The sequence below is a fragment of the Spodoptera frugiperda genome, chromosome 22 (assembly GCF_023101765.2).
Source record: "Spodoptera frugiperda isolate SF20-4 chromosome 22, AGI-APGP_CSIRO_Sfru_2.0, whole genome shotgun sequence".
NCBI classification, from domain to species: Eukaryota; Metazoa; Arthropoda; class Insecta; order Lepidoptera; family Noctuidae; genus Spodoptera; species Spodoptera frugiperda.
Window position 1 is genome coordinate 1849432 of NC_064233.1, and position 15432 is coordinate 1864863.

The following is a 15432-nucleotide window of genomic DNA, read 5'->3' on the forward strand; positions in this document are numbered from 1 at the left end:
AAGTGACATAGACGGAAATTACTTTTGTATTAACATAGTTTATCACCCCCCGCTCCTTTTGGTTATAATGATGTTTTATAGCCTTCCTTGATAAATTAACTATCCAACATACAAATTCTTCCCTTCCCAATCTTCTCAATCCCCGATTCCCCAACAACCCTTAAGTTCCTAACCCCCAAAAGGCCGGCAACGCACTTGTAACGCCTCTGGTGTTTCAAGTGTCCATGGGCGGCGGCGAGAGCCTACCATCAGGTGATCCGTCAGCCCTTTTACCAGCTACCATAAAAAAAATAATTATTCAAATCGGACCAGTAGCTTTGGAGATTAGCGCGGTCAAATAAACAAGCAAACAAACTCTTCAGCTTACAGAGATAGGTGTAGATTTATAATAGATTCCCATTTACCATATACCAAGCCCCACCAGTATGGTTTCACCCCATACCTGCATATCACCATAAAGGTGCACTCCTAAACCGTCTCCAGAACAATGGTATCTCCGATTGTCGGCCATATTTGTTGTGTGTCGAAAGCTTTTACTCACGTTGTTGCTTTGGTCTTTAAGCTTAATTGTTGAGTAAGTTGAGTATTAGGTTCCCAAAAAGAGTATTTTTGTTAGGACTAGCTTCTACCAGCGCTTTAGCCCACGTTTCCGTAGGATAAAAAGTGGTATGTGTTATTCCAGACTATAATCTACCCCTGTTACAAATGTCATCCTGATCTCGTCAGTTATTTTGACGTGGTTGATTAACAAACATACACACAGACAGAATGAATTTTGACAGTAATTTCACTTTTCAATACATGAAACTTATGTTATTAGTTAGTTAATGTCGTGGTGGCCCGGAGGTTTAAGACGCTCCTCATGCATGAGTGCGTTCGAAACCTAGATTTGTATATTACTCTCCCGTCGGCAGTAGCACCCGGCATAGCCTAAATTTTTTAGGACCAAAAGTCATATGCTTTTGTATGCGTCTCAAAAGTACCGTTCGCCAATGGTCCTTGGGTCTGCGCTAACTGTACGTGCGAATTAATTAATGAATTATACATTGCTTGTTAATAAGAATGCTGGAGTGCAGCCATTAGAAGCTAGCAGGACTTGGAACGTGTCGCGTGATGTACTTTCACATTCCCCACGAAAGGAGAAGGGAGAGGGTTTTATTACTTTTGTATAATACGCTAGTTTCCTACTAGTCAAGTTCAATACTTTTTTCGAAACGTCAAAAACTATATTTTCTATGAACTTTGTATGAAATACTATATTGACGTCATCAGATTTTTACGTCAAACAGCAGACTTATTTCTAGAAATTATGCTAGAAAAAAGAACGAAAATTAAGTATTTCATCAAATTTTTGGATGAGAGTGTGATTATTTTTGAATATTATATTGTATTGAAAAGTTGTATTAATTAATTTTTGACCGAGGATACTACTCAAGGTATTTATAATATCTACATATTTAGAGTTTAAGATCACTCAATTTGTAAAGAATTAACATCGCTTTTACTTTGACTTCTTTATATCATATTAATAATTTTAGATACCACATTATAAGATTTTTCTATTTATTACCTACATACAATATGAATGAACGTCTGCCCTGGGAACAAAGATCCATTGAGTCATCATCCAGTCGTCTCGACGCGCCTATCTATTAATTAGTTTATTTTTATGTATACGTAGCTATGTTTGTAATGCGGATGTAAGGGATTCCTGAAGATCCTTACTGTGTATAAATTATAGTTTATCGCGTTCTCGTTTCGTTTTCTTTGGACGTAAAGCAAACTAATGCCAGTGGTACAGAGTCTACGTAATCATGTAATACGAAATAATCTTAAACCACAAATGAGAAGGCACTGGGGCGACAAACACAAACTTTTATTTTATTAAATTAGCTAAAAAGTAGATAATTTAAGAAAAAAATGAAAAGGTCACTTTTTAAAAACTTACCTACATCTAAACTTGACTTTTATGTTAGTAAGAAACAAATCTTGCAAACAAAACAAAATATTTTTTTAATCCATAGACAATGAACGCAACAGATGCCAATTTTTTTTCTACAACTTCAATGCACCTTTGTACGTTCGACTTTCGAACACGATTCCCGCCAAACACATTTGTAATGTCGATACAACATGGCGGCGGGTATCATGTAACAAAAATCCATTAAGCTATGTCAAAAGTGACGCCGGAGTATAGAATTACCTACTCAATAGTAAGTATTGGACAAAAATGGGACATTTTAAAAGGAATCATTGTTAATTTTAAGTGATTTTGGCTTTTTAATGTAATGGAAAGTGGAGTTTTGTTGTGATACCTACAATTAAAATTATGTTGATTTGAAAAGTTTTTCGTCAATCTATGTGTGTTGCATCTAAATTTGCTCTGCGATTTTAGCATTTTGGATATACAAACATATTTACCACTAAATTAATTACTATGTTATCGGCTTACTCACGTAAATATTATTGCTCCTGGTAGCTGTGTGCATATGAGTATCAAGCCCTGCTAGAGGTAGCATGGCTTGAAACTAGTCGAGTTCCTCGTCAAACAGTTACGTGAGTAAGCCAAGCCAATAACATAATAATTAATGTTTTTATTTCATTTTAAGAAGTATGTTATTTAAGGTTTTTACCTATAGATTATTTTCTATTACTGAGAATACTGGTATCTAGATTTACACCATTTTATGATTGACATAGTATTTATATTATATCTTATCATACATAGTAATATTAGATTTATCACTTTTATCGTATATGACTCATGATCGTCACAAAATCTTGATAATATTTTATATATCTATTATCTCATAAAAAAATACCAAGCAGTGTTTGGTCAGTAAGAGTTGGACACTCCGTCTCATCTCACTCAAGGCGAGAGATATCATTGCAAGATTTTCCGGCATTTTTGAAACCATCAAATTAGGACTTAGTCCGTCAGTCTGTCCATTTTAATTTCCTACTCCATACTGGTATAAAGCTAGCACATAGATACATATATTTGGGAGCACTAAATGTTTGTATGTTTGTTTGTGACGAGTATAATTGACTGTGCCTAAATTTAAACAGCGTGGGTCGAATTATCTAATAGCAGCAAAGATAGTACGGACCGTGAGCAACTACTGATGAATGACATACGCAAACAGAGTTATACAGAACCAATATACCTTGGTCTCCGCTTTGTATCACGTTCAGGTATTTTCAAAGTTCATTTTATACTGGTTTTGTCTGGCTTGATGTGGAGTCGTCTGAGTAATTATTCGGTGGAAGTAATTATTTTACTTTTTGTTATTTTTCCGTTGCCAAGTTTTGAGATAGTCTTCATGGTTGATGTTCGAGGTGGTTGTTATGAGTAATGTTTTACGAAACAATGTTAATTGTTTTCTGTGATGACGTTTGGTGCGTACTTTCTGTGATATTTTTGTGATTAATTTTTAACACATTGAATGCCGTGGTGGTCACCGGTGACCGACGTCAGCGGAGGATTTGTCTTTAACAGTTGTTTATTGGCAGTCAAAGACTTAATAAATACTAACGTTTCTGGGACCGTTGTTTCTTATAATTTTGGTTGATATTAAGTTGCAGCTTTATAATGATGGTAGATTAACTAAAAAACACGGTTTGCTCACGGAAATAATGGAGAAAAGCTCTACTAGTTGAAACGTGCGCTGACGCAGCGACGTCGCGCATTCTACTCCTGCTTATGATGAAAAGTCCTTCTGTGACTGGAAATTAGTAGACGTTTCTCCAATATTTTCGTAAGTAAAACGCGATTTATATTTAATTTACTTTCACGATAGTTATTATAAAACTAGCTTTTGCCCGCGACTTCGTTCGCGTGGAATAGTGACTTCCGGCAAATTTTTGGTTTTAACCACATAGTTCCCGATCTCGCGGGATCTCTTCAAAAATGAGATGTGGAAGATATTCCAGGGAACTCTTCAAAAATCAGCATAATGAGCTCTGCGTTTGAATTTAATAGATGTATACTCACTTAGGGCATTGAAAAAATAGTTTAAAAACGGACTTAAACTAACTTAAAACTAAAGAAAGCTACGAATTACGAATTTATAACAATTAAAAAAGAAACTATATTACAACCTATCCTCTATGCTATAATAACCAAGCTTAAACTAAATAATTTAAGAAACGACTTAAATCTAATCTAATTAAAAAAATTAGACTTACAATTTTATTAAAAAAACTAACTACAGTAACTACTAATAATCGATATCAAACTAAACCTACGTTAAATAGTTTAACCAAAAAACCAGGAAAACCCAACAAATAAACTTATTAATTGACAAATACAACGAAACCAATTTAGAATATACGAAACAGCAGGACCACTACAGACAAATAATCATACGACTGATAATACACTTTTTCTACGATAGTACCGAAGCGCTCGGCCGATACCCAACCAAATGAATGTAACGAAACCATAGCGCGATCTATTTCGATCTCAACGCCATCTATCGAGGATAAAGACAACTTGGATTATTTATTTATACTCCGTTCGGGCATTTTCTTTGTACTAAAAGTTTAATTATATTGATATTATTTTTTTCATACCTTTTTACTATTTATTTACTTTTTTCGATGAATTAAAACAATAACATGAACCGAAGTCGTGTAACGATCGACATAGAATTATCTATACTCCGTTAGAGCATTTTCTTTGTACTAAATGTTTTATTATATTGATATTATTTTTTTCATACCTTTTTACTATTTATTTACTTTTTTTCGATAAATTAAAACAATAACATGAACCGAAGTCGTGTAACGATCGACATAGAATTACATACATACATAACCTCACGCCTGTCTCCCATGGGGGTAGGCAGAGACAATGGAACGCCAATTGCCACGGTTCTTACACACTTCTTTCGCTTCATCAACAGTCATCAGTCTTTTCATGGATAGAATAAATACATAGAATATACATAGAATTATTTATAAATAATTTATTTCTTATTTTTATTTTTTGATTTTTGAAATAAAAATATATCTATGTCCTTTCTAAGGTTCTAAACTATATCTGTACCAAATTTCAACCAAATCCGTCAAATAGTTGCGGAGATTAATGGTATAAGCATAGAATGTTCGCGTGATTCTTTAATTTGACATAACTTTTTTATTTATGAACCGATTGACATGAAACAAACACTAAATGTAAATTTAAGCATCCCACAATATATTCGTGAAAACCGCATCCAACTCGGATCAGCCGTTTCTGAGATTAGCGCGCACAGACGAACAGACAAACAGACAAACAGACAAACAGACAAACAGACAAACAGACAAAAAAAAAGTTAATTACATTTTTGGGTTCGACATCGACATAACAATAACCCCTGCTATTTTTTTTATTTTTATTTTCAATGTACAGACAGCACTTTTCTACGATTTTATTATATGTATAGATAATTATGGCATTCACGAGATCGTTTTACTTTCACACCATATAAGTAGATTCCACATAATTAAATAGGTATTGAATTTATTAATAGAATATTAACACGAGCAAATAACCAATCATCTGCAAACGATTTAAGATCAATTCCATTCTTCAATTTCAGTAAACTTACCCCACTCTCCTGACTAGTAGTCGCCGGTGGCTGTAGACCGTGCTCCTCATTGTATCTTCTCCTCGCTCGATGCCTCAACAGAGCCGAGGCATCAGGCTGCCCAAACTGGAAGATCTGCTCATCCTTAGCACTCAAAAACACTTTCTGAGCATTCGTTTCATAGTCTTTACCAGTAAAGTCTGTACTAACATACTCTGATCGCACACCGTCAAGAATCTCCGAAGACAACCGAAGGCTGTCCGAAGTTTGCCGAAGATTAACGTCCGAATCACTCCGATAGTTCTCACATATCTGGTTGAATGTGTTAAAGTACTCTGTGGCTAGGTCTGTCCGTGGTTCGTATATGATTTCGGAGATTGGGGGGGGATCCGCGGGGAGGAATGTATTGTCCATGTTCGTGACGTCATGCCTGAGGGCCATTCTCAATTATCGAATCATTTGAATTTAAATTTCTTGCATTTGTTTTTACGCATCACTTTTTTTTTTGGTTATAAACACTATTTTTCGGGATTGTCACTTCACTTTGTTTTTAATTTAAATTACACTTTTGTTTAGATTGTTTTTGTTTTAAATCGTTTGTAGATTAATGTTTGTGGACCTAAATAAAATAAAATAGAGAAAATCTTTAGCAAAGAAGTAACTAAACTCCAAATGCTAACGTCAAGTCGTGCGGATCATTGAAACACAAGAACAAATCTGCCATCTTCTCACAAAAAAATCACTTTAAAAAGCATCCTCTCTTAGCACACATACACTCAAAAAAATCAATCAAAAACGGACTTCCTCTCGCAACCAAAACAAATTCAAACAAAAGCTACAATTTTCAACATGATTGCACATCTAATCACATACCATAAGGACCACCCTAACGAAATCGATCTTCAATCTAACCGCACATAGACAAAGCCGACAAAATCAGGACCAAAAGAAAAAATTGCACGCTCTACGATCCCATAGAAAAATATTTAGCACCTTGCTTTAAACCCATGGGAACGAAGAACCAAAAGCTATTGGCCCGAAGGACCAGGTAAAATTTGCATTAACAATTTCTCTATATGGAAAGGGTTCAATTGTAATTCTTTGACAAGTGAATGCTTTTTGGGCGAAATCTAAGGCGCAAGGTGTGTTACTGTATTGTTAGATTTTTGGATTGTTGCTCCATCAATCTCCGATTGAGAGTGATGTGTGGTGAATTCACTGTCAAGTCTTATATGGAGTATAATAGAAATAATTGTGATTTTTCGTTTGTTCGTTGAGTGACCGATACTGTTAATGCTGGATATTATGTTTTAGGTTAAAACACAAATAAAAGTTGTCAAATGTTGTGGAATTGTAGCGGCAATATGGCCTTTTGGCAAAAAGTGGATGTATTATAGACATATAGGTATCTAACTAAATATTTAGCTTTAGTCATGATGCAGCGTGGATCATCAGACTGAGGTAGAAGACGTTCTGTGTCACCACAAAAACTTTACTGAGTGTTTGAGATTTCAAATGTCTACCTAGACCCCAAATTATGCCATGTCACTGTTCCATTGTCATTCCAATATCCTTGATATAAAACTTATCAAATAAAATCTTGACATTGGACTCTAAAACTAAGTGATAGCAAGATAAAGAAATTATAATTAAAAATAATCATAATCTACTACGAATTCTGTTTGTTGGATAATTAGTACCTAAAAATTACATTGTAAGTTTCATTTTGGATCTAATCTTCAGGTAGGTGGAGTTGAAATTCTAGATACCTCTAAGGATTAATTTTAACACATATTTATCGCAAATCATGTGACCCCATGTGACAGGAAATGATAGACTCATATTACAGAGAATTTTTAAAACAGGAAATGATTATAACAGTACTTCGACCGAATCAAGATTTCGACCTAAAGCCCCTTTCGTAATGGTAATAGCACTTTTCTTGTGACTTTTGTATTGATTGTCTGTCTTACTAAAATAAATAATTATCAATATCATTAACAGCCTATGAAGAGTCCACTACTAGACTATCGGACTCCTCTTGGGCAACTTGTAAGCAGGTTGGAAATCGCAGTTTAATACGTTCAGGTTTATCAGAGAGCGCTGCTGCTCGGTCTCTATCCAATGTGTAGTTCCTTAGTCGGGTATACGACACCCGTGGAAAGAGTAGGTGACTAATGTATTCTACTCTGCCATCACCAAACGGTAAAACAATAACTAAATACACAAGTACACACAAAACTTTACCTTTGAATACAGAAACGGTATAAAAGTGAAACTCGCAAGAACTCTTTGTGACCATATTAAGACCGTTTTTGCCCTCAATTTAAGAACTTCTTGCCCAAATTGTCCAATCTCATGATAATTACCGGCCATATGATGTTGTTTTTGTGGACAACTCGGTTGATTACATCGATGTGGGTATAAGGTTTCTTTGCTAAGTGCAAGTTCTCAGTGTGTCAGATTCTGGTCCTTTGAGCCTTATATTTTATGGCTTCCAAATATTCCAGATATGCATCATAAAGTTTGGTATCTAAGATTATGCTGAATGGCAATGAAGAAAATTGGGATGATATTTTCTATGATATCATTTATAGATTATCACCTTATAGTCAGTTATCACGATCAATATGAGTTGCACAGAACGCAGACGAGCCTTCATATTACCAGAATCTCTCCGAAACCTTATATTTTGCGCAAATATTTTCGAAAACGCAAATTTTCTTAAAAATGGCCCGGTTTATCCTATTCCTCAAGAATACTAACTATTTAATTGACCACAAATTTATATCGTAACTAAATTTGTAAGTGTAAAGTAATCACAAACCAAAATCCCACCATCAAGATCTTCCCATCTAAAATTCTTCAACCAACCAGACCCCCTAATACACTGCAATGCACAACCATGCTCACAACCCATACACGTACCCCTTAGCTTGCACTATGGGTGGTCGCCACCGTGGTCGGCAACCTGATACTCATTCAATCAGCTGATTTTCATGTATGCACACGGTTGCACATCGAGTTATATAAAACCAGTTTATCTTGAGCCCGCTTTGTATGATTCTTCGACACATTCGACGGCCAGTTTATACTGGTTCTGCATAGCTTGATATATGTACATATTATGTACTACGAATGTATTGTATGCATCCTTTGTGTTCACGGTGTCACGTTCACGAAATACGGGCTGAATTAGGTTTAGGGAGTTTAGTCTTTATGTTGGGTTAGACATAAGGTATTATTTGGTTTGAATCATGTCTGTGTGACTAAATGAAGAAGAGATTTAAGTTTCCATCTTGGGATTGAGTACATAAGAATTAAGCTTTTCAATAAAACTGCAGATTCTTAATATGTATTCAATGTTTGGCAATAGCAAACCTTAAGTATAGCATAAGACAAAAGAACCACAACCACAGCACACTTTTTGGGTTTTTCGATCCAAATTACAAAAAATATTAGATAAAAATCAATTTACTTATATAATTTTCCAAACGCATGACAAACTAAAAAATCTTGACTATAGGACAAAAGGACCACAACACAACAATTTGGTCCTTCGATCCAAACGTCCAAAAGAATTCAATAAAGACCAATTGCAAAAAGTATTCAACTATCCACCCTAACCTACAAAACACTAGTCAGGGCCCTAGAATAAAACGTAATAAAACTTGAGAATAGATAATACAATTATTTGTTAATCAATTTCTCCCCCTCCCGATTACGTATCGTAGTCGTGACCCTCCCGTGAGCGTTACGTCATGTTCCCCTTTTATAATAACGTGGGTGGTATTGAAAAATGGTTATATTACTCGTATAAGTACTATTCTATTAATGGGTTTGCGTAAGATAATGGGTTTTTAGTTTGTTTTCAATCAGAGAAACGTCTCTTGACTTTCAGTTTTTTAGGTGTAGGTTAAGGACCACCTATCTTAGTTTGGCAGTTTCCTAAAACAGAGAGATTTTTTCTTTTTTAAACTTTAATTTTCTCTAGTGTTGAGGGTATGGGTGTACCCGAAACAGCAAATTGTGGATCGCATAAAGAGTTGCTCCGTGCGGGAATCAAAATCCGCTGTACGTTGCACGGTAGACAGTTGCCCAGCCACCGCGCCAACCGTGCAGTCGATTGGTGAAAACTACCATCAGAATTGCTTCAAGTACTATCTTCAAGTTTTAATCGAAATATAATAACGCAATTATGTATTTCAATACCAAAACACATATGGGACATATTCTGACAAAATGTGAAATTTGTCGGACTCTAAATACTGTCAGAAACGAAACTGATTGACACGTGTATAAAATAAAACACTATTAGGTATTATACAAATTATAGAGTACTAAGTATTCTAGGATAGGACAGAAGACACTAAAATATACTAATCATATACCCAATTTTCAAGACCTATATTATCGAAAGAACAATTACTCTAGAAAACTAACCACAGGCTCTTTTTAACCGACTTCCCAAAAAGGAGGAGGTTCTCAATATGGCCGGTATGTTTTTAATCGAAAGAACAATTACTCTACAAAACAAACCGCGGGCTCTTTTTAACCGACTTCCAAAATAGGAGGAGGTTCTCAATTCGTTTTTAACTTTTTCAAAATCACAAATATCTAAAACCAGTACCAAATAATAATATTCAAAGGACATGAGTATTTCGAAAATGCAATAAAAACGTATCGCCCGGGCGCCGAACCCGTGCCCTTGACCTTACACATCTGCTCAGCCACCTGTCATATGGTGCCGTGGTGCTATGCTACGCATACCAGTGGTACACTGTGTTTGTTTCCAAAAATACTGTATTTATTGTAGATAGATTTAATTTGGGTTGTTCGATGATGAACATGAGGATTTGGGTATTTTTTTAACGTTGCTTCACACTATAATTTCCTTCTGTGTCGTGGGTGCGTTTACAAACATACATATTTCACATACACATCAGCAGACCCGAAATAATAATTTGTGGATCACACAAAAAGAGTTGCTTCGTGCGGGAATCAAAACCGCTACACGTTCCACGACAGTCAGTTGCCCAGCCACCGCATCAACCGTCATATATCAGATTAGGTAGTTTTTGAGGTTTTTGGTAAGGACCAGAAAAATGGTCTTAAACAGTAAATTAGCCCTCTATTGCAATGGGATTTTAATGAGGAGAACAAACAACAATTGAAAGTATACCTGCTTCTGTCTATCCGTACAGGGGATAATTCTACTAGTGGTTTCATCGATTAAAGCGTTTTCGGGAGGAAAAGTGTCCCATGTGTTATTTAAACCTATAATCTTTATCTATCACTCAAATCCTTTCAGTATTTTTCATAAAACATAGTCTGTCACAAAGCTTTACATGTATAAAAGCAAAGGATGTATTGATGACGTTTTACATGCGAAAATATATAATTTCAATCCAACAGATATGAATGAGAGGCTCTTGCTCCCATTCATAAGATTATTAACTCTAAAATATGAGTCTGCTATAGTAATTGTATAATTATGATCTCATTCTTATACCACGACACCATTATTTTTATCTATACTAGCTTTTGCCAGCATCTTCACCCGCGTTTTCCTGGGTAAAAAACCCATGTGTTATTTCAGACCATAATCTATCCCTGTGCCAAATCTCATCCCAATATCTTCAGGCATTTTGACATGATTGAGTAACAAACATACACACAAACTTTCGCATTTTAAATACATATTAGTAAGATACACCACAAGAAATTATAAATTTCAATTATTAAACACAGAATTTAAAATATAATAATATGTATGTATAAAATACGTAATTACAAACAATTTTAATGTAAAACGATTAAGCCCTTTCCTTTAAAAGGTCCTCATTAATGAATCAAAGTAAATTACACATGATTGTAATACTTTTAGATTTGAACCCCGCCCCTGATATTATAGTAGTCTATTCAATTACATGTTATAAAAAAGTAAATAGCTACAATCATGGCAGTGAAAATATAGAATTTCGTTGGAAAATATTATTGTTAAAATGTTAAAGAGTAGATAGAATTAGATTTATGTTTGTAGGTTTTGAAGATAGATATGATGAAATGTGTTGGTGATCTTACTAATATTATAAATGCGAATGTTTGTGAGTTTATGTGCTTTTGTGTATGTTCGTTACTCAATCACGTCAAAATGGCTGAAAGAATCGGGATGAAATTTGGATCATGTGTAGATTATGGCCTGGATTGACATATAAGCTACTTTTTAACCCGCGGGCAGGAGCGGCTCGAAAAGCAGGAGTAGGAACGGTTTAGTAAGAGTCTGACACTTCCTCTCACCCAAGACGAGAGAAGTCATTGGATGATTTTCTTGTCGTAAATACGTGTTTAATATTTTTTAATTACCTAACTGTATAAATTAGTTTTTTAATTTTCATTACCTGTCATACCTCATTCTAAATTTCATGATAAATGTCAATTTTGAATTGAAAAATCCAATAAAACTTATACAAGTTCTTCGTCACACTTGCAACCACTTGATCGACGAGTAATTCAATACTACAAATATCCATTAAATGACTCATCAAGACCCCTCCTCTAATTAATATTCCTAAAACAGACAGATCATCTTACATTGGACGTCACAATCAAGTATTGTCAAGTGTACCAACGCCAGCAAATCAACCTACTCCTTTCTGACATATTAGATTTTCAACTGTATCCTTAATATAAATAAAGTCGATAATTAAACGAAAACATTAATAGATTTAGTTAGGTTGACCTGGAGACAGGGAGTTACAAAACCAGTTTACCATGGTCTCGCTTTGTATGATCTTTCCGCACATTCGACGGTCAGTTTATACTGGTTATATAGCAGTGTGTGTGTACACCCATATTATTTAAATATGGGGCTGATAGAATGACGTGGTACTCTCTCAATGGCCACCACAACCCCTCAGTAACACTGACGTGTCTTTGTCAAATATTTGAATAGTAAAAAAAGAAATATTAAATAAAAAGAAAAACAATAAGCTATCTTTTCACCCTTATTTTTTGGGGTCTGTTGCTATAATTATGTATTGATACTGTATTTATTTGGTCATATTTTTTTGATATGTGAATAAAAATACATTATAAGTAGTCACGAACGCTTTCTATAATAACAACAGTACAGTCCTAATATTCGTAACATTATTAGACAGTAAAACGTAAGTTAATTTGATCAACCACAAACAGACTCAAAGCAATGCTAAAAATATCTTCCAACGCAAAAAAAAACTGCCTTAAATATTGATTCTTAACGAACCAAAGCTATTGTACATAACCTATATTTAAGTTAAAAGCTTCCAATACCCAAATACATACTTAATATTATAATTACAGGCTATTACTGAGCATTGAATACACACCTGTTGCTTTCGTACAAAAGGACCGATTTCTCAAGTTGACCATGTTGGTCCTTCGGTACATACATATTGTAGGGAGAAAACGTGTATACTCACTTTGTTCATTTATTGCCCTCGTTTTGTAATGTAGTTGGGTATCTGGTTTGAAATTATACACGCCATTTTGACTTTTAGGGATAGACAGAGCGTGTGTCAATCAATCTTAAGGACCATAGTTTCCAAAGATAGGTTATAAGTGTCATTAAAATGAAATGTGACAAGTTTGTGGCACTAGTGGCTTCAAGTAACTATCTAGACTACTCCAGATTCCTTTGCTTCTACCGAGAAACAAATTCAAAACACATAACTATACTTTGTTTGACTGTAAGTCTATGACCACGTGGCAGAATCGGACTTGCTTCACAAAAGAGACAGACATAAGCCCGCGCGAAATTTTCACACTTTTTTTCTCAACACGAGGATCGACATCCTTTGTTGTCGTTGCTTGCTTGAATCTCTTGGTATTTACTTAGCCTTACTTCTTCATAACTTCATAAGCATCTATACTTTGTTACGAGCAAATAATTTTACTTCAGGATTGACAAACATATTTGTATTGTTTGGTTTTCAAAAGTCTATTAACTAAAATACCCAATCCAACTTTGATTTTGGTCCTTTTAACCGAAGTATCAGTAGAATTCTCAAATAATATTTAAAACAAAACCTTTTCCTATAATATTCGAGCGTGGTACCACCGTTACATGCCACGATCGAGCAACACCTGCCCATTGGGCAGACCGGTCGGCGCAGGCGCACCTAACTTTACGATTATTTTGACCCGCTTACCGAATATTTTTGGTAGCTTTTCTAAAACTGTATTTGTGAGTATTTGAAAGATGATTTTTGTATTTTTCTTTGTATTTACTGAACATTAGTTACTAGCTTTTAATTTTTAAGATGACTTAAGTATGTACTAAGATATATTTTATTTCAATGATATAAAACAAAGCTTTGATTGAAATTTTGTGACATAAGACTAGCCCTTTCTTACATAAGACTAACTACAACATAAAAAACTATACTTCGCCCTCTATCTATCAAAGCAAAATAAACTTTATCAAACAACAATGTAGACGCAATTTCAATTAACCAACAAACCAATAAACAATATTGATACGATAACTACAACTACAATTAATTATTAATTTCTGCTAAATTTTAACTGTATCGGACCTTCAACCTTTCTAACATTAATAGTACATACAGAGTGATAGCGTATCGACCTTATTACGCACTTATTAGACCTATTTGATAAAATTACTATCGACATACGATAGTTCAGTTACAACTACTGCGCAGAAAATTACATTTAAGGCTTGGTTCAAACGAATAGTTTAACTCGTATCTAGTTTTATTAACGGATTTCTATTTTGAGGTTGCAAAAGTGTCTGTAAATTAGATTTTTATATTATTTAGTTATCAGTGATCAGTGTAAAGGGCATAAATGTTACGAAAAATGTTGACGTAAGCTTAGACAATCCTGTCCATCCAGTCCATTGGACTTTTTTAAGTTATTACAGCAGTATTTATTAGTAAATCCGGAGCTACGGGCTACCTAACGTGTTTACCGGGGCTCCGGCTCGAAAAGCAGAAGTAGGAAAGGGATGGTTTTTACTCAGTAAGAGTCTGATACTCCCTCTCACCTCGCCCAAGGCGTGAGAAGTCAATTAATGATTTTTCCCATTTAAAAAAAGCATTTATTAGCAAACGAAATTAATTAAGCCTAATTTATTTCATAAGACCCTCATTTAAACAATATTTTGAGTTCCTAACTTGATCAGAAAACCACACAACACAGTTTAAGAAACAAACTCAAAACCTATTTACTTAGCGGACCTTTCAGTCACAATTTTAATGTCCAGACAAATTAATCATCCACAATTAAACTGATCAGTCGACTGATGGTTTGTACGGAGCCTTACACTGGTATGCGTAGTCGCAGACTGCGTGCCGCCGTACTGACGCAGCCCGGATGTGACTTGTATAATGTATGCTGATACATTCATGATGGTATCTTCGGTTTAAGCGATACAACACGTCTGTAGTTGATTTGATTTTTTTGATTAGAGGCTGGTCTTTGGAGACGAATAAAATTGTCAATTGAGTTTGGCCGAAATTAATCTGAAGTAACTAGTTTTTCTTCATGTGTCGCGGGATGCTGATCTTGAATATGAGCCTCTAGCATGGCTTGAAACTAGTCGAGTTCCTCGTCAAACAGTTACGTGAGTAAGCCGATAACATAACATAACAGAAAAAGTACTATATCAAGCCAAAACTTTGTATTAATAGTATATGATAATGATATTGAAATAGTATGTTTTTGTTATTTTCAATTATATACATAGTTACTATCAAATATCTATATCTTAAAAGCACCAGAGCGATCACACGAACACGCCCGTTTTGGCGATAGACCCTTTTTTTTGAGGGGGAAATATCATCCAATAACTTCT

The 15432-nt window shown here is 34.8% G+C and overlaps 2 protein-coding genes across 7 annotated transcripts in view; one reads left to right on the forward strand and one right to left on the reverse strand.

Moving 5' to 3' along the window:
- LOC118279740 (nucleolar GTP-binding protein 1) overlaps positions 1 to 15432 on the forward strand; it is a 132104-nt gene that overhangs the window by 42395 nt on the left and 74277 nt on the right. The gene's annotated exons all lie outside the window — the stretch shown is intronic.
- Positions 1 to 15432, reverse strand: part of LOC118279742 (protein daughterless) — a 123894-nt gene that overhangs the window by 23898 nt on the left and 84564 nt on the right. For 4 of the 6 annotated variants that reach the window (XM_035599469.2, XM_035599471.2, XM_035599470.2 and 1 more), the window contains exon 2: positions 5595 to 6192. The exons of the other annotated variants lie outside the window; for them this stretch is intronic. In XM_035599469.2, coding sequence (XP_035455362.1) covers positions 5595 to 6014 — 420 coding nt within the window. In that variant the 5' untranslated portion in view covers positions 6015 to 6192. The remainder of the gene's footprint in view (positions 1 to 5594; positions 6193 to 15432) is intronic. 6 annotated transcript variants of the gene reach the window in all.